Genomic DNA, 20,789 nt, shown 5'->3' on the forward strand with positions numbered 1-20,789 from the left:
CCCCGTGTTAAAGACAAGCCTGTCGGGATCTCAGAGGAAAAGCCATTCCGGGAATCAATCAATCCCTCTCCCTCTCTCCCTCTTGCCCTCGTCCTCCCACCCCCACCCCCACCCCGGTCACGCGTGCGCACACGCACGCTAACTATAGCTCAGCTGTGGTCCACTTGGAGCTTGAGTTATCGGTTGGGTGAGTGCCTGCTATTCATGTTACAGGCCCTTGGGGCAGCTCTGCCTCACACACCCAACTTCACACATTTCCATGATTTTAGTAATGGTGGAAGTTCAACACTCGCACAATGAAGGATTGGCTATTCTCCCTCTTCTGTCCTGCCCCACACCCAACTTTTACTATTCCTCTTCAGTTTTCCTGACTCCTGCATTCACAAATCTCTTTTTAGAATTGCCTGCTTAGGAAAATAGAGCAAAACAATGAAAACAGATAAAGCAAAGAAAAACATTGATATTTCAGAAATACCTGCCATGCCAAGAATTTGCTAGCTCAATTCCAGGGGAGGAAAGACATACCGTTAAGGAGACTTCTCAAGAATCCAGGCACTTCTCAAGAATCCAGGTTTATATTTAAGTAGGATCAATAGATTGGTCCTAGAACTGGTAATGGCCCCCACACAGAAAGGCATTAAGGAGATTATCCTTTGATGTATTTTGTGCACATAAAGTCCAGCAAAGATAAACTTACAGCAACAATATTGAAATATTTACCTCCCTAATGAGGATTGACCCCTACATTTTGAAAGAAGAAAAGCTCACGTTCTCCCTTCCCAACTCCTGGGAGGACTGTATTTGCCTATTTCCTCCCAATCCCTGAGATGTGAAATGTGATCTGAAACATGTTTTCTATTAACATATATCATGACTCAATGTTTTTTTTTTTTAAAAAAAAGGTTTGTTTGAAAGAAATAATAACTTCCATGCCCCTGAACATACATTTATAATTTGCAAAGCTACATATTCATGAGCCATAAGATTATAATATCTGCCAATCATGCATTCAAGAAACACAAACCCATGCAACCATTTTTAAATTCTTGGTGTTTTTATTTTGTATCTCAAGCTAGATTACTTTCTTCCAACAAAATGACTTAAAACATACTATTAATTTTTTCTTGACACATTTATGATGATTATTCTGTTTTTAATTTTTCTTTTGCTAAAATGTAAAAAGCTAAGGGTTGAAACTACTCCATGTTCTTAACACTCTACGTGTTGACACATGTCCCTGAGGAAAGCTCTGAGATGCTGCCCTCTGAATATGAGCTTGCACAAACCTGAACGCGAGCCAGAACAAAAGCAATACTCTAATCTCCCATGGAAACATTACAAGAATGACAATGTATGTAAGTTACACACACAAAGAAAAGAAAAAGATCTCACTCCCATCTGACAAATGAACTCAGTCCCCCATAGATTACCAAATTTAATGAAGCTTGAGCTGCACTATAATAGCTTTCCAAAGTAGAGTCCCAGTCTACAGAGGATCCTCCTCAGCCTTACAGTATAACCTCCCCAGGCTCCTACATCTACCCTTTCATCTAAGAGGAGTTTGACCCAAATATCATAGTGCATTTGCCATCGAAAGTATATTTTTAATATTTATTTTTTTAATTGTAGTTGGACACAATTTATTTATTTATTTATTTATTTATTTATTTATTTATTTATTTATTTATTTATTTATTTATTTATTTGTATGTGGTGCTGAGGACGGAACCCAGGGCCTGGCACGTGCTAGGCAAGTGCTCTACCGCCGAGCCACAATCCCAGCCACTAAAGCATATTTTTGAAGGAATGTTAGAAAGTTACTGCTACTTGCCGTGTTCCTCAATTATTTTTTTTTCCCTTCCAAGTGTGCTTCTGGGGAACACAGGGAGGTGTCTTTTTTTTTTTTTTTTTAACTAAATTTTACAAATCTCAAATAAGATCTTAGAATGTTCTTTATGGAGTTTTTCTTCACTGATGCTGATAACTTAAGTTCCATTTTACAATGAAATCGAGGCTCAAAAACACTAAAGGATCTACCCAAGGTACAGAGGTAATAGGCAGCAGGGTTGACAACAGAACCAAAGACCTTGTTGCTCACTGGAGCTCTCTCTACTTCACCACTATGGAGCAGTCACTACCAAATGCAGTAATCAGTGTAGGGCGGATAGGAGTCTCCCTCAGTCCTATACTAATAGAATGAAAGGAGGTTACAATCCTAAAGCCTCAGCCTCAGTCTGAACACTTACTTAGTACACATCACAGAGATTCCAAATCTTTTCATTTGACAATTGAAGAAATTAGGGTTCTGAGCAATTAGGCAAAGTGCAAGAATACTCAGTTTTAGCAAGCAGTGAGTGTTGATTCAAGCTGTTAGACTCTAGAGACAATGCTCTTTCCACCTGGGAAGTGGAATGTGTCTAGATAGGTCATCTCTGGTGAGGGAACCAGCTCATAGGTCAGCAAAGAGCTGCATAGTAAGTCTAGCTTTCTACCAGGACAGAGTAGGCAAATACAAATGGATTTAGATGAAAGCAAAAAGGAAAGGCAGGAAGGTAAACTAGAGGGTCACCACCTTCTCTGCCTTTTGCAATCGGTTAGGTTGCTTCCTTCTCTGAGCTGGTTTCCCCAGCAGCCTTAGGAGCTGTGTTGGATGATAAAGTGGGAGAAAGGGGATGGAAGGAACAGACAGAAATAGGACTGCCTGTTACAGAAATAAATTATTTTGCTGGAAAGCAAGTTATAGTAAATAACAACAACAGATTGTCCAAGAATCTTACAATGGTTAAATTAAGATGATAATGGACACAGCACAACAAAAATATCCAGCTGTATAAACATAAGATATAAATATGTCTGTGATGGTCAGTTTCTCAACTTCACGAGGCTACAGATCTGTTATACAGTCAAACCTCATCTACATGTTGCTATGAAGGTATTTTGTAGATGTGACTAAAGTTCATAATTAGATGACTCAGGAAGGGAGACTGTCCTGGATTATCCAATGAGCCTGATTCTATCAGTGGAAAGCCTTTAGGAATACAGTAAAGGCTTCCCAGAGGAAGAAGAAATTCCAGCTGTGGACAGCAGCTTCAGCTCATGAGTATCAGCTGCTCTTTCTGCAGGGCTTTCTGATTTGCCTTGCTTGTCCCCACAATGGTATAAGCCAAATCCTTGCAATACATCTCTTCATATGCATCCTGTACTTTTTTTTTCTATATATAAACACTGACTGATAACAGTGTGTGTGAATGGCTGATAAAAGCCCCAGGAAAAATGAGGCTGCATATTCTAGCCACTGAGCAACCATAGACCCAAGAACAGTTTGAGGGGGAAAAAAAAGCATCTAAAGGACATTTCCTTAGGTGGAAGGAACAGGGATGAGGCCTCCAGCCTAAAACAACTGCTTGGAACCCTCTTAGCTCTCCCTAAAATTAGCTCTTAAGCAAAGAAAGGCAGGGAAGGTCCCCTTGGCAGTTTATGCCGCCCCCCCCCCCCACTTTCCAGATTCTATTTAAAAGTCTCTGAAGAAGAAGACTACAGTGGTCTCCCATGCCAAAGCTAAGAAGTTTGAACTGAACATAACTAGAATTATGGTGAAATAATGTCCAAAGGGTAAGGACAGATGCAATACTAAGCAAGGCAACCTGGTGGAGCTGACACACAGTCCAGCAAGAGCCCAGAGGGAGAATGTTATTGGGGAAAGGGGTCAAAGAAACAGTTCCAAAACCCTCATCCCGATGAAACACTGGTATGACCTAGATCCCAATACTGAAGCAAGTCATTCACAACATACTTTGCTGAAATAGCACCTTTGTGCAACTAACCTCATGCCTCAATATGTCTCTAAGGGTTCAATTCTGAAGCCCTCTTCTTGGGATAGTCATCAGTGGCTCCATGCCAGAGACCAGAGTTACAGATAACATCATGGTTATGCCCTCAAGTCAGTCAAGCAATGTGACTATCCCCAGGGAGGTCACCATTTACCACTCTGAAAACTAGCATTATAATTATTAATATTTATTGAGCATTTACTATGTGCCAATATTCTAAGTACTTTACATGAGTTATAACCACAACTTTCTAGCTGTATGACTATGCACAGGCTGACGTTTTTTGGTCTCAGTTTCCCTATCTTAAGAAGATAATAGTACCTACTTCACAGACTTGTTATGAAGATTAAATAATGTATGTATTTATATGTGTGCCTAGCATATTGCACTACGAAGTTTGTTAAATATACACATCCATGCATGTGTGTCCTCACAATAGGCCATGAGGGTTGTCTGACAGATCCTGAGGTTGATAGGCCATGCTTTCCTGCCCAAACTTCTAGAAAAGGATATAAGAACCTTGTTTTCAAGGGTTGGGTCAGCGTTAGCTTTAAGCAGTAACTCTAAACATTGCCCTAAAACTGTATCACCCAGAAGCTAGAATCTTAAGAATAGGTTCTCCGTGACAAAGGAAGGACTGGAGACCATTATAGGGTGTTGCCAGAGAAGGCAGATGGATAAGCCTCTGGCTTCCAGGTATACCCTGGGTCCTAGCATCACCCTGTCACTCATCACCCAAATGGGATAAGCCAGAGGCAGAACCAATGGTGACTCCCTGGAATAGTGCATTAAGAACCCACTTTTGCAACAAAGACCCCGGAGCATCTAGGATAGGGTGTTAGGAATCAAGGGCAAAAGCGTATCTTGGAATATACATCCTACCCCACAGACAGAAATAATAAAGGATGCTGAGGCTCCTTCCTCCCTACAGAAATCAAAGTAGCTTCCCAACCAGAGAGTTAGAAGACAAGGATGTGAAGTACAAGAATTAGGTTGCCTCAAACAAACCAAATAACCTGGGCTCAGGAAAGGGCTGGGCCATCATGCAGTCACTTTCTGAAATGAGAAGTGTGAGCCACCTGTGTGAACACTTACCAAAGGTTTCGCAATTTACAAGAAGAGCTAGGCATGGTCAAGAGCTTTCACATCGTCCTCCCAGAAACTTCTGGAAGACAGACTTTCCCCCCACCCCTCATTAAACAAAAATAAAACATTCTACAACCTCTCTTAACAAAATACTTGTTCTACCAAATGGCTCTCTGAGGTTGTCCACCATGGTACCCCATGGCACCAGAGATTAACATTTGATACAATTTCCCAATGCTTGGAAGGACAGAAGCATCAGATTACCAGATTCCCTTTAGACAATGAAGCCTTAAAGAACACCATGGGAGTCTGCGCAAAGAAACACCAACCTTCCCTCCTGAGTGAAAGCAAGTTTATTTAACCTCAATTTGTTGAATAAGAGCAAAGCCTTCACAAGGCTGGGGCCGTGCCTGCACAGACATGACACAACATGTCAAGTCAGAGCCAGGAAAAGTCTACGCTTGCAGGAGCCCTCCTGGACGGATGTCTTGCTCAGGAAAAAGACAAGACACTGGGCAAACCTCACAAGAGCCCCAGGCCACTCACTCCCTGGCAACATTCACCAACCTGAACCTAGCGAGTTAGGATAATTCATAGGGAGTCTTTAGAAAATGCTTCTGGATCAGGTTTACCAGATGGAATTGGACTCTCTCCAGGGTTCTTATTGCCACAGTAACATTTAGGAAGAGCTTTCTCGCCACAAAGGGCCCAGAAGCTCATTCCTAGTAAATATGGTAGTTGACTGACCCTAGTTCGTGAGAGGATCAAGCCCCCATATAATTAAGGCTCTTAAGGACAAGCCACAAAACCAACAGATAAGCAGGCTCTGGAAGAGAATGCATGGTCCACAACCACTTGGAATATCCCACAGGACACAATGAGTCATTCCACTAGAGACATTTCAAAGAAGAACCACCAATCTTGAAACGTTTAGTTGTTTTATCTGCCTTCGAGAGAAACTTTATTTGAAGAAAGACCTCACTGGAAAACCCAACATGGTATATTCTGACCCCAATGTACAGGGGTGACACTTCTGACTGAGCAGGAAGCTGGGTTTGTGTGCGGTGCACTGACCCATCTGCCACATACTGCTCCCAGACTCAACCCAGCAGAGGAAGCTGCCTCAAGCTGCATTTACAAGAAGGTTCTCGTTTTACCCAATTTTCAGGATCCAACCATGGTATGTATTATACTAAACTGGCAACTCCCCATTTCCCAACCAGCTCTCCCATATAACGGGAAGCTCCCTGAGGGCAGGCAACTTGCCCCACTTCTCCCTGGACCCTCCATAGTTGGCTCAGTTTCCAGAATTGTGCAATCATCAAAAACTGGGTGTTGGATGAATGAACAAGTACATACATAAACCATTATGCGACGTATGCTAATTTTGTGGTTTTTTTCTAAACATGAGGGAAAAGGGCTGCCAAAAAAGGAAAGGAGGAAATTAGAAAAGAAAAAAAAATTATTTCCAGATTTTTAAAGGTAATGCAATAGAATACAGAATATATATTTATTTCTAAGTTTCCTCCTCCACAAGCAAACTTGACTATTGGAGTTATTCTTAGGGCATTTTTGGACACTGAAACCTTCAGTTACACATTTCTTGGCCTCATGAAAAGGTAATGGCTGGACATGCGCTGTGGTACAGGCTGTACAAGTCCCTTCCTAGCACAGCACTGAGCTCACATCTGGGGCTGTTTAACAACTGATTGGAAATTTAGCCTTCTGATTTCCAGTTAAATACTAGGCACAGGAAAACAAATAGCACTTGTTTTTCACTGAGCCTTGTCAGTCATCCAAACTGCTGTACAGACCAGAGAGCTGCCTGTGGTTTGGTGGCAGAGACCCAAAATATTTGGACTTTTTTTTTTTTTTCACTCCAGTTTAAGTAAAAGGAATAAACCAGATTTTGGCAAGCCCAGCTTCTTAACCCACCTCTCCCCCATTCTTGGAAATGCAAAACTGGTTTTCAAATATTAAGCATGTTCCTGGTATTAATTTACATTTTTCATTAGGATTAAGTTTTGATTTGTTTTTAATCTGAAGCCAATAGCATAAAGTTTGGTTTCTCTCATTTATTTCAGCTGCCCCGCCTTGATATTTACTTGGATTTGCTGAAGAGGCAATGTTCATATTGCTGTTTTCTGTTTCCAATTAAATTGGGCTACAATATCTAGCATTTGTATGATCAAAGAATCAGAGTTTAAAAGCTGCAAGGAACTTTAGAAATCAGATAAGGTAACACCCTTCTCTTAGAGATATGGGAACTGTAGTTTCTTAGGTCCACTTATGTATAACTAGTCAGTGGTAGAGCCACCGCCTCCTGACACCCAGGAGGGTTTTATACAGAATATATTTAGAAAAACTTGAGTTACCTCTGAGTTGCCAGATAAAATATAGGACATCCAGTTAAATTTGAATTTCAGATAAACAATGAAATTTTTTTTAGTATAAGTGTGCCACAAATATGACATGGGTATACTAAGAAAATTATCTGGTGTTTATTGGAAATTCCACTTATACTGATATCCTGTATTTTTATTTGCCAACTCTGGTAACCTCACCATGGAGACCAACGTCCATCCTCTCCCACCCTCCATCCCCCACTCAAATTTACACACAGTCACATACATATCTTCTCTGGTTTTAATGATAAATGGTTGGGAAAAAGAGATCACAGCACAGTAATCCCAAGAGAGAATGAGGTTGGGAGAAGCTGCTTATTTCCCGAGACTATCCTAATCTTAGATATCTATTTTTTCCTTATGAGCATTCAAAGCAGCTAACTCTGACATAAATAGGTTGGACATGGCCTTTGGACCATTACGTTATTAGAAGCCAAGGGTCTCATCTTAAAATTTCTGTTTATCCAAAGTTTCAAGTCTGTAGACCTTGTGGGAGATAGCACTCGGGTTTGGAATGCAAATAAAGATTTTTAAAAAAAGGTATATGGAATAAAGTAAAAAAGATACATTTTAGAATCTAGTTCAGGGCTAGGAGTGTAGCTCAGCAATAAAGTGCATGCATAGTATGCATGAAGCCCTGGGTTCAATCCTCAGTACCAAATCATATCATCATTATCATCATCATCATCATCATAATCATCATCATCATCTAGCTCATTGATTTTGTACCATCAGGATTTTTGTTTGTTTGTTTCTATTTTTGTTTGCAGTGTTGAGGATCAAACCCAGGGTTTTGCACATGTTAGGCAATTGTTCTACTACCAAGCTAAATCCCAGCCCTTGCACCATCATTTTTTAAAGAGTGCCATAGGAGGGTTTTTCCCTAACAGCTTTATAGGATATAATTCACATACCATAGTATCACTCTTTTCAACTGTATAAGCCAGTGTTTTTAATGTATTCTTAAAGAGTGGTATACCTGTCACTATGCAATTCCTGAACATTCTTATGACTCTCAAATAGAAACTTCATACCATTATCAGTGGTCATTTGCTATTCTCCCCTCCCACATGCCTCTGACAATGATTCATTTTCTTTCTGTCTCTATGTATTTACCTGTCCTGGTTATTTCACATAAAAAAAATCACATAACATGGAGTCTTTTGTGTCTGGCTTGTTTCACTTCTTAGCATGTTTTCAAGGTTCATCCATGTTGTGTTATTTATTGGAACTTCATTCTTTTTTTATATTTTAAGATGGGGGTGTCATTGTGTTGCCTAGGTTGGCCTTGAACTTGCCATCTTCCTGCCTCCTTGGCCTCCTGAATAGCTGAGATTACAGGTGTGTGCCACCATCCCTGATGATTCGTTCCTTTCTATGGCCAAATAATATTCCATTACGTGAATAAAGTATCATTTTTTTAAAGAGAGAGAGAGAGAGAATTTTTTAATATTTATTTTTTAGTTTTCAGTGGACACAACATCTTTATTTTATTTTTATGTTGTGCTGAGGCTCGAACTCAGCACCCCGCACATGCCAGGCGAGCACGCTACTGCTTGAGCCACGTTCCCAGCCATAAAATATCATTTTTAACATATGATGGACATTTGAGTTGTTTCCATTTTTTGGCTACCATGAATAATGATGCCTTGGACATTTATGGACAATATTTTATGAACATGTGTTTTACATCAATTGTTTTCCAAAGAATTGTTTTGTATTCCTATCAGTGATATATGAGCCTTCCAATTTCTCTACAGCCTTGACAACACTTGTTATTATCTGACTTTTTTGTATGGCTACCCTGATTAACATGAAGCTATCCTGGTAAGGCATCTCATTGTGGTTTTGATCAGCATTTCCCTAATGACTAATGACACTGAGCAGATTTTTCATGTGCTTTTGGTCATTTGCGTCCTTTCATTGGAGAAATGTCCATTTAAGCTGGAGCATGTTTTTAAACACAACATTGTGGCTTTTCCCAATACTTTTTGGCAAAACAAGAACAACAACAAAAAAATGCTTTCAGGTTAAAAATTCAGACATCAATCACCCAGTTGAGTTACTGTACTTTTTCTTCAATTGTGAAAATACATTCACAAATAAAAGTAAGCTTCTATGACCTTTCTAAGAATATTTTAATTGATAGTTTCAATATGATAGATGGAAAGGGAAGGATTCCCTTAATTTCTGATTGCACTGAGGAACAGTTCTAATCTACTCAATATTCTTTGGACCATCCATACACCCTAAAAAAGGAAAACTTAAGACTGTGACAATTCTATCATGTGTGTGCACGTAGGTGACTCACGAAGATATACTACTCGAAACTCAGTCGGAAACACTCTCCATCCCACTCCCATTTCCTAGGTAACCAGAACAAATGGATAAAGCCACTACACTTGCAGAAAAATCTAAAGGTCCCAACTTCCCGCTGCCTGATACACTCCTTCCTCTTGCCTGTGCTGTGCGGTTGTAAGGAGGACTGGAATGAGCTGACAGAAAAAAAGATGCCTTTATTAGACAATATTAAAGCATAATATTTTATATTTTAAAGTGAGTGGTTGAGACCTTCTGAGAAACACAAGCCTTCCTAACCAGTTATGAATATTTTCCCTTTTATAATTTGGCATTTAACAGTGCAAATATGTCAATTTAAATAAAAAGTCATCCTGATAATGGACTAGGTGCTGTTCCTTGAATCCTACTTTTAAAAAAAGAAAAAACTGTTGAAGCATTGTAACTGAAAAGTGAACAGCCGTGAGCCAGTAACACAAGTCCTTCAGCAACACACACGGGAGGAGACAGGGATGCGCACATCTGGAAATGGGGGGAGAAGTCTCAAGCTCTCTCTTCAGCAACTCTAAGCAGTTTGAGTAATCTTGGGAGGAGAGGGATGGGAATCACTAAGTCTCAACTTCCAAAGATTCCATGGGCTATCTAAAGTGTTCAAGAAACACTTAATGTAAGATAATTGATTATCTTATCTTGTAGTTTTAATTCTTAACTACAAGAAGTGGACAAATGGACACTCTACTGGTCTTCTACCCAGCCTGAGAAACGCACAGGGAGCTTCCTCTCCATCACTGTCGCTCTGCGGCAAAGGCTGTCAAGATGAAGAAGAAACCTTGAAATTCACTTCAGCCCACAGGGAAGAAGGGAAGAGACTGCCTAGGGAGAGCTGCCCAGCTTGTGAGAGAAACTTGCATCACTCATCTCTTGATATGAGAATTGGAATGAACAACAGATGTTCCACCATCTCTTTCAGGTCATGAAGAAATGTGTGATGGGAGAAAAGCATTTTCCCTAGAGGAAGCCTGCTGGACAACAGAGCAGAGTTCAGGTGTCCTGGAATTTAAATCCTTGACTTCTCTGGCAGCTGCCTCCCCTGCCTGGGTAATTTTAGGTTCATCATTTTAAACTAAAATGTTAGATTCCCCATTTAGGTTCATCCTTAAATGGGATTAACTCCGAAGAGCATTGATGTTACATTGCTTGCTAGATTGTCCCCATTTGTAAATCTTGAACTAATGGCCAAGCAGTTCTTCCAGAAAGTAAACAAAATTAAAGCAAATAAATAACTTGAAGTAAGATACTTTCCCTTAAAACCCTTGCAGTAGCAGATTGAAGAAGGAATCCAGAAAGTGATAAATACAACTAGGATATATGTGTCTCATATTGTTCATCTGGACCTACAGCCCAGAGCAAAAGGAACTTCTTTTACTCTGGGGCCAGCCAGCCAGCCAAACTAGATATTTTATAATTACAAATGTAGATTCAACATGCTTCCTAAATGCTCTCTAATATAGCACCAGCAATGGCACCTAATGTCTATGAACTCATCAGTGGCAGGCACTTTGCTAGACATTTTATATGTAATCTCATTTAACCAAGATAATACCTCTATGATGTAGGGACATTATTATTATTACCAAATATGGTAATAATAATATGATTATGAAAAATCAGACTAACAGAAATTATTTTGTCCAAATTATTTGCTCAGGGTAAGCAAAGCCTCTGCTTAGAATCTCTCCATAACCTGCCATGTGATAACCACTTGCCTTACATAAAGCTGCTGAGCACCTGAAACATGGCTAAGCAACAGGAACTATATTTTTTAAATTTTTAAAATTAATTTAATATCCATGAATAGCTAGTTCCTACAGTATTGGATAGAACAACTCTACAGCATGAAGATTAAATGTGCATATGAGTTTATCATCAAACCACTAAGTCTTATCACAAATAATCTTATTAAAGGAAATTGACAATGACGAAGTATGAAGAGAACCAGTTTTAGCATTCAGAGCTTATAGAATAGGTACTATCTGGGTTTGAGAGGCAGCTCTGCAAGAAATGAGCCCTGTAATTTGAGCCACTATTTAGCTTCTAAGTCTTAGCTCCCCACTTATAAAAAGTGGTATACTTTTTTTACTATAAAAAGGGGTAAATACACTAGGATCCTTGGGGTATTGTGAGAATTAAATGAGATAAACTATTGGCGCTCTTAGTACAATTCCTAAAAGGTACTAAGGACTAAATAAATGTACTCTCCCCACCCCTGGTACTGGGGACTGAACGCAGGGGTACTCCATCACTGAGCTACGTCCTCAGTCCTTTTTATTTTTTATTTTGAGACAGAGTCATGTTCAGTTCCTCAGGCTGGCCTCAAACTTGATATCCTCCTATCTTAGCCTCCTGAGTCCCAAGGATTACAGGTATGTGCTATCATGCCTGGCTATAAATTTATTAATAATAACTAAATTATTACTGTTTTGACCTTTTTAATAGAAGTATTAAGAGTTTCAATTCTCAGAAAAATTTATAATTTAAATTCTTAGTAACTCCCACCTTATAAATGTATCTTTTGAGTTTTTCAATGTTTCATTTTGAAATTAATTCAAACTAATAGCCAGGTTTCAAGTATAGAAAAAAGGAATCTAGCATACTCTTTGACTAGATTCACCAGTTTTTAACACCTTGCCATGTTCTCTCTATATGCTTTTGTTTTTGTTTTTCCCTGAACTACTTGAGCCTTGGCTCCTTAGCACTTAAAATGTATCAGGTATATTTCTTAAGGACGTTCTCTTATGTAACAATAGTATCGTTATTAAATGCAAGAAATATAACATTAAAATAATACTTAATCTATAGGTACACTCCTAATTTCATCTACTGTCCTTATAACATCCTTCAGGATCATATTGTCTCTTTAGTCTTATTTAACCTGAAATAGCTCCTCAGCCTTTCTTTCAATTTCATGATAAACATAAAGAGGACAAGCCTGTTATTGTATAGGAAGCCACTCAGTTTGGTTTTGTCCAGTGTCACCTCATGATTAGATTCAGCTTCTACACACTTTTGGCCAGAATCCTACCTAAGTGATGCTGGGTTCTTGCTCATTTTCAGGCACACAATGTTCACCTGCCCCATGTTGGTGACATTGATTCTGATCACTTTATTGAAATATTTCTGGGTATCTCTACTGTTGTTCTTTTCTTCCATATTTAATAAGTAATCTGTTTAAAAGATATTTGGAGAATATACAAACATACTGTTCCTCAGACTCCCTCCACCTCCACTGGATTTGACATCTGTTGATGATTTGTGCCTGAATAACTTTTACTATGATGATTGCAAAACGATGATTTCCTAACTTCATCATTTCTTCCATATTTCTTAATTGGCAGTCTACTATAAAGAGGAATTTGCTCTTCTCTCCTTTTTTTCCTAATTTATTTACCTACTTAATAACTACATTGACTATGGATTCTTAGTTTATTCTGTGGGAGTTTTTAAAAATATTCTTCAAATGCAGGTGACAAGAAATTACAGATTTGAATTAAGGTCATTAAATGGGCAAAGGAAAGGTCATTAATTAGGTCAGAGGTAAACTCTTAATTGAGGACTCCACTCACCTTAGATGGCTACAATCAGGAGAGGTGTAAACGCTTAAGGCCATACATGAGGACTACAGCAAGGAGCTCTCACAGTGGACAGCCTGAGTTATCACTCACACTGCAGTGTCGCTCATCATCAGACATGATATCATACCCCAAAAATTCCATCCAAACAACCCATCTATTTCTCCACAACTAGCAAACTTGAATGTTCTGGCAAACTCCAAAGGACATGATTTACAAATAGTAGGTAATATTTGGATCTTTCCACAGAACTAGGTTCCAGCTTTTTTTTTTTTTAACAAAATACAAATGATTTCATTTTGGAGCTCACTGTGTCATTTCTCAACAAACAGTTTTCATATCAGAAATTAGGCCTCTGTTATATACAAATAGAATGGGTTTGTGCATATTTATTTTGGTCAGAGACCACACACCCGGTGGCTGTTTGCAGTATTTACAGTACTCCCGATGCCACAAGGGGATCTCTGAGATGAGACCAAAGCTCAGGCCACTCAGCCTATGATTCCAGGTCCTCCTCTGCCATGAAAACAAGACTACAGAGGACATGTAGGTGGTGCTTGCTTCTTGCAAATGCCATTCTATGCCATTCAACTACCTCCAAGTGTACAACTCCACTTTCAACTCCACTCTCGGAACAATGGTATTATTTCGATGAAAAGAGACCCTTTTTAAAAGATTTGCAAAGTTTGGGGTCATTATAACCTCGTAATAAGGACCACTTTGGGAGGGTTTGAAACACTTACCAAGAAAAGTCTGGAGATCCCAGTGGCAAGTCTCTCTGTCTTCAAATGCCACACCAGGGGTTGTGGGGAGTTGAGCAGGAACACAATAGGCTTGTGGTGAATGTGCACTGAGGAGATAGGATTCAGGTGCAGAGTGACCTAGGCAGCCACAGAAAGAGGGGAGAGATGTTAGCACTAGCTTTCCAGGCAGATAACTCAGAGCAGCATCTGGATATCTTTCCACTACTCACCATTAAGAGAAGAAGCTATAAGCTAGTTCTCAATCTGTGAATAAGATGTTTCATGTTGAGCTAGATGATACTGCCAATATTGGGCCTTTTTGCTTCTCTACTCCCCCTATATTTTTAACCACAAAGTGGCTATTTTATATGCCTAATCTCAGCCAAACATGACTCAGTTCCCAAGAATAAAACACAAATAAACAAAACACTTTTTTGTTTTATTTTCAAAATTGACAATGGCAGAATAAAAGGTACCCTCCTTCAGGACTGGCTTATCCTTCAGGTCAAGTGGCTGAGAATTAAAGAACAGGATCCCCTCAGGGTGGATTATCCCTCTGGACCTTAAGAGAAAGGACTTTCTCCGGTCTCAGGTAAGCTCCAAGCTCTATAAAGTTAAGTGAGTTCTGACAGAGAAAGTGCCAAGAGAGAAAGAAAGGGGCTGCCAAGGGAGCTGCCAGGGTTCTCACTCTCTCAGCTACTAGTGGGAAGGGGTTTTCCAAAGAAATGAGGCAGAAAACACACCAAATAAACACTGATTGTACAGAGTTCCCTGGGGGTCAGGGGGAACTATGAGCCTGGACAGGAAAACACTATGGTCAGTTTTGAGGAAGGATCAAATACTATTATAAGTTACCATTATCATCATTAGCATCATCAAAAGGCACCTGTCAGCAAAGCCAGAAAACGTGGACTCAGTGTCTTCCCAGAGCACTTGAGCCAAGGGCAGTCAACATGAACACAGAAAAGCAAAATCATGCTTTTAATAACCTGTCTGCAGGGGCTTTCTGTTCAGAGGGGTGAAGTGAAACAAAGAATCACATACTTAAACTGATGGTGAACTCACCAGAGAGTAATAAGGGAGAGAAAGGACAAAAAGGGCTTAGGCTGGGAAGGTACAGAACATCTGCAGAGGGCACATCAACCCTTTTTCTGATGATTTTCTTTGTCGTTTTCAGGCATACCATCCTTAAATTTCACAGATATACATAAGTTTGGGGCAAAATGCACACTACAAAATAAATAAGTATATATCTCAAATGAACAAGAATTTTTTTTTTAGAAAAGCTTATGAAATGAGATGTATGAAACAGATATTCATACTCAGGTCCAAAATTTTCCAGATGGTCCAAAGTGTCAAGGCCTGGCTCAGACAATCGGGGAAAGATTTCTAGGAGTCTCAGCTCTATGAGCTTTCCTGGAAATGGCTCCTTCTTCAATATGTGGCAGTGTCTGGCCAAGATGAACCTCTGATTCTGGAACACAGATCCCAGGCAAAGCCCCAAAAGCCATTTGGCAAAGAAGAATTCACACTACAATTGGGAAATTAAAAGAAAAATACCCAATACTTTTTGTAAAAGATCATTTGGCAAGAACAAAGAGACCTGAAAGCGTCCGCTCACCTAATGCCTCAATACCCTTGCTTTTCTATACCTCCTTCCATTTGGGCAAATGTGCTGCAGGAAAGACAGGGCACAACTGAAACAACCAGCAAAGATTGAGAGGATAACAGCTCCTGGGAATGTGGGGAGAACAGACCTGGAATATCTCAAAGAATTCCTGCCTAAATTGCCTAATTTCTCCTAGGCTGGAGAAAGGATGGAAGGGTCCTCTATATGGATCAATTATAGCTCAGGATAGATAGTAGTTAAATTCATAAGAACATCCTTCTGTAGTTCTTTACCATCAGATTGTCCAGTGATGGTGGTCTACGGACCAGAGCTAAGGCAGATTGCAGCAAAGAAGGGAGAAACGATACAACAAATGGTATCCAACAATTTCTAGCTTAGAAATTCAAACTCCTTAGTTTGAGGAGTTGACCCTCAAGCCTTTATCAAATTTACACATAAAAAGCCATATATTAAGGGCTGGGGTTGTGGCTCAGTGGTAGAGCACCCGCCTAGCACATATGAGGCACTGGGTTCAATCCCCAGCACCACATAAAAATAAATAAATAAATACAATAAAGGTATGGTGTCCATCTACAACTAAATAAATAAATAAGCTGAGGCAGGAGGATCATGAATTCAAAGCCAGCCTCAGCAAAAGCGAGGTGCTAAGCAACTCAGTGAGACCCTGTCTCTAAATAGAATACAGAAAAAATAGGGCTGGGGATGTGGCTAAGTGGTTGAGTGCCCTGAGTTCAACTCCTGGTATCAAAAAAAAAAAAAAAATCCACATATCAGCTGAATCTAGAGGCTTCAAAAGCAATAAGGAACTGAACATAGGGGTGATGTGAGCCATAAAGGCTAATAGGGCCAAAAGGGATGCATCCCAATTAAAGGAGCAAGGGCTAGTCTCTAGATCAGTGGCTTCTTTGCTAATCTTTGGGAGTCACAGAGCATTTGAGAACTCAATGTGAGTATGAACCTTCTCTTCTCCCCCTGTACCCCCCCCACACACATCACACATCACACATCACACATCACATGACATTTTGCAGACAATGGTAAGGAAACACACCCATTGCAGGTACCATGAACTCCAGGTTAATTGCCCATTAACTCTGGGTAAGGAACCCATTGTAGAATAGCAGGAAAATTCTAATGGCAGAAACAGAAACAAAATGGCTCCATCTAATTAAACTAGAAAGCACACTTCTGGTCTAAAGATGTCATCATTTCTGGGAAAGAAATCCATAGATGACGACTCAGAACTAAAAATCTATCAGTGTAGTTCCTGGGGCTTCAGTGGCCTCTTCAGACCCATGCTTGACCACATACCGGTCCATGCAGCCCTGTCCTTTTCTGCTTTCATTATGTTTCTTTCAAACTGTGCTGAATAGTCAGTCTTCCTGGAGGGGTGAGGAAGTGCAAGTAAATCTCTGTCTGTCACATCCCATATGTAGACACTGTGCCTTACACCTCACTGATCCCTCTCCTAAAAACAGGAAAGTCAATTGGTCTCATCAGTTCTGCCACATCTTCTCATTAGAGATATTCTGAGGTTATCCATACACCTCAGTAAACATGCTAGGTGTAATTTTATAAGAAAATTAAAAACAAATCTTTTTTTTTTCTTAGAAATGTGAATACAACTTAGTCCAAAGTCAAGGCCAACTCTAAGGAGCATAAATCCTCCAAGTGGAAAGACAACCTTCCTATCTTCCAATTAGGATGCATGTCCTTGCCCACATTATCACCAGGAAAAAAACAAAACACAAGGACAACATTCTCTAGACCTTGGGTGGCGAAGACATCTCAGTTTTCCAAAGATTATCTTTGATAAGCAAAAACTAAATATATTGTCTTGGACTCTGTAAGCCACTTTATGAAAATGAATTATGTACTTACAGGCAAGAGAAAATGCTTAACTGTTTTTATGAAAAGATGCCATATGAAAATTGTTTTGCGTTTCCCAGAATTCATAGCACAGATGCAAGATATCCCTACCTTAGAGATTTCAAAAGATTTCTTATTAGTAAGACCCCACCACCACCACTCCTGGGGATTGTTAAAACAAACAAAACCAAAGTGAGAAAAACAACTGATATGAGAGCCTAACAGTTGCCCAATTTTGCTAACGTGTCAGTGAGGTTTTATTTCAACATTTTTGATTCTTAGAACAGCCCCTGTAGACCCACAAGGCAATGAAGTCATCCAAAACACTACCACAGAGACTCCTAGTATCTAAAACCAGACCAAATAATGCTCTGAAATGGATGATTCAATGATCAGTTTACACTAAGACAGATAAGAAAAGAACTCCAACAGCGTGCCTATAACCAAGACCCATAAAAATCACAGGCTGGTCTGTATATAGCCATCATCTGTCCCCTGCTCAGAGGTAAGGAGACATCCCTTGGCAACAATGCTGGCAGTAACTGAAAACCTCCTGAATCCTGGCCTCCCAGCACCCATATAGTACACAGACAGACAGTGAGGCGTGCATCTATTTCAAGAAACTAGGGTCCCAGAGTTAAACTCAAACTTCACCTATATTTGGACAATGTGATTTTTAGGAACTTAATGGTGACTCCAGATGGATCTGAAATGTTGCAACTGATTGCTGGGGGAGGGGGAGGAACAGTATTTAGCTCATTCTTGCTACTGTGTTTTAAAGGATATCCATTCTGAGGAACCATACCACTGACATTTCATTTGCCATTGCTTGCCTTTCACCATTTGGGAATTGGTATAAAAAGATTCCTTTAAAATATTCTTGGAGGGATGGATTTGGAACATTTTAAAGTTTCCTTTTTTTTTTTTTTTTTTTTTTTTTTAGTTTTGTATTTCCCTGAATTTCTAAAGGAACATTAATTAGTTGGTGCTGAATTCAAGAAATTGGGACCTCCTAGTGTCTCCACCCCCACCACGGGGAGTCACCTGATTATCCTCCCTGGTCTCCAGAAGCACTGGGTTCAAAGATGTCACACTGTTATGGCAAAAAAGGCACCAAGCTGTTTCCCAGTGGTTTTAAATTGAAAGAGGAAAAGAGTCAGTCAAATCCCAAGCCAATCCCCCTCCCCCAAGGAGGACATGATTTTGGACTCCCTGGAAACCTCTGAAAATAATCTAATAAAACCACAAAGTTCAGGGGGATTCTAAAATTCTGAAATTTGATGCAGAAATAAGTGTGCCTTCTTTCTTCTATATTTTGAATGCCCCAGAAAAATTCTGGGAACTAAATTTGGGTTGGGGGTTGAGGGGCAAGAACTCATATAAACAGAAGAATATTTATAAAACTTACAGGTCATGACCCTCTAACAGGGTCCCAGAGAGTATTGCAAGGGGATTCCAGGGACCCTGGACCTCCCTTCTCAGAGGAGCCATTGGCTTGGCCACTGCAGGAAGAGAGGCAGGGAAGTGGAGACCCTGGGTGTAGGTATGTTTGGGTGCGGGAACACAGGTGGGGCCCTCGGCAGGCCTCAGCTGATAACCAAGTCTGAGGACACTGACAGTATTTATTCTTCAGTATTAAACACAAACTGTGTGAGCATCATTCTATAAGTGCCACTAACACACTGTAGTCTTTCAGGCTTCGGGCCTGAAGTGCAGTACAATCATGTTCCCAGATGGACACCTGTGGTGGGCTCAAAAGGCATCTCCAGTGAAATCCTTCCTTGTCCCTCAGCTCCATGTGCCACTGTCACAATCTGTTTAGATGTTTGTCTCCCCTGTCACATTGTAATATCCTCAGAACACAATTCAAGGGCAGGAAGAGAGTCACATTCATTTCTGCAACCTTAGGACTAGCATAAGGCCAGACATCTAGTAAGTAATTAATAAGTTTTCTGGAAAAATGAATAAAAGAATGAGCAAAAGTTATTAATGAAATATGACTCAAATAATGGCTACAAAGTCATAATGCCCTGTTTTTCTGACCAAAAAAGGGGGTCATCTAATAAAGAAGACATTAACTTCACTATCAAGTACAACTTGAACTTTAAAACAGAGTCAAGAAAAGCAAACAGATTCCAACTACCAAAATGAATCCTAGGGGCTGCCCGGACAGTATGTTGGAGAGGATTCCACAGCCACATCCAAGCCTTGTGGGAATAAATACAACAAACAACTATGGTCCTCTGCTATGCGTACAGGACAGAGCGGAGCAGCTCTTACAATGTGTATGTATGAAGACCTCTGAGGCCAAAAAAGAAAGCAGAAATTTGACCTTAACAGTTATGCAAATTAAAATATATAAAATGTGGAAAATAATCTTTGAAACATATTCTCCTTCTCAAGGTTAGATAATAAGGAAAATGTGTGAGTCAGAAGCAAGAACTACTTTACTGCTGGGAGGGAAGGAAGGAAAAAAGGAAAGGTAGGGGACAGGGTTATAAGCAAGTTGAGAGGTCAGTGAACAGTTAGTTTGGAGTCAACAAGTAAGAACAGCCATGGGTGTCTCCGGTTAATAATGTGGCTAAAGTGCTCTGAGGCAAACCTTCCTCCAACTTCACTGCAAAAGCTTCCATGATGCCCACTCCTGTCATGAATGTGTGCTACAGAACTCAGAAAGGCACTGGTGGTATCTCAAATCCACGTGAATCAAGTGTGTCCGAGACATGTGGAGTGTAGAATCATAAACCCAAGGAGGATGAAGGCCCCAAGAACATAAGGCTCTGGCAGTCTCCAGAAAGAGCCTATTTGGATTTCTACAAACCACAGGATGAGCAGAGATGCAAACCAATCACTCACTCCTGAGTTGCAGGGGGTCCCAGCTGATGTGTGGATTAGACTAAATTACTCTCTAAAGAAACAATTCTGGCTAGGGTAGGAAAACCTTGGGAATTCTGTGAAATTTGATTTTCCTTTGAAAGGTAAAAGAAAAAACAACTCTTGAAATTCACAGTCCCGGCCCCCTGAGGGTATTCTGGTCCAGTCAGGTTATGCTTTTAAGGAAATGTTTTTGGAGGAATTTCAGTTTCAATTGCACGGCCTACCTTGGGAGAGGGAGAGAAAGTAACATGGAGTCAAAGATGGGGGAACATGTTATCAGTCGATGTGATGTTTGGGGAGCATTTTTTCTGAAACGGTATTATCTTCTTTGAACAAATGTTCCACACTCTTTTAGAGGCATGGAATCATAAGTGTTTTTAATTCAGGAAATAAACAATGTCAGAACAGCATAAAGCACAAGG

The 20,789-nt window shown here is 40.0% G+C and overlaps 1 protein-coding gene across 4 annotated transcripts in view; it reads right to left on the reverse strand.

The window, feature by feature from the left end:
* The window catches only part of Tgfbr3 (transforming growth factor beta receptor 3), a 186,971-nt gene that overhangs the window by 61,528 nt on the left and 104,654 nt on the right, over positions 1 to 20,789 (reverse strand). For all 4 annotated transcript variants that reach the window (XM_013359733.4, XM_013359732.4, XM_021728020.3 and 1 more), the window contains one exon: positions 13,992 to 14,129. In XM_013359733.4, the coding sequence (XP_013215187.1) occupies positions 13,992 to 14,129 (138 nt within the window). The remainder of the gene's footprint in view (positions 1 to 13,991; positions 14,130 to 20,789) is intronic.

The sequence above is a fragment of the Ictidomys tridecemlineatus genome, chromosome 11, assembly GCF_052094955.1.
Source record: "Ictidomys tridecemlineatus isolate mIctTri1 chromosome 11, mIctTri1.hap1, whole genome shotgun sequence".
NCBI classification, from domain to species: domain Eukaryota; kingdom Metazoa; phylum Chordata; class Mammalia; order Rodentia; family Sciuridae; genus Ictidomys; species Ictidomys tridecemlineatus.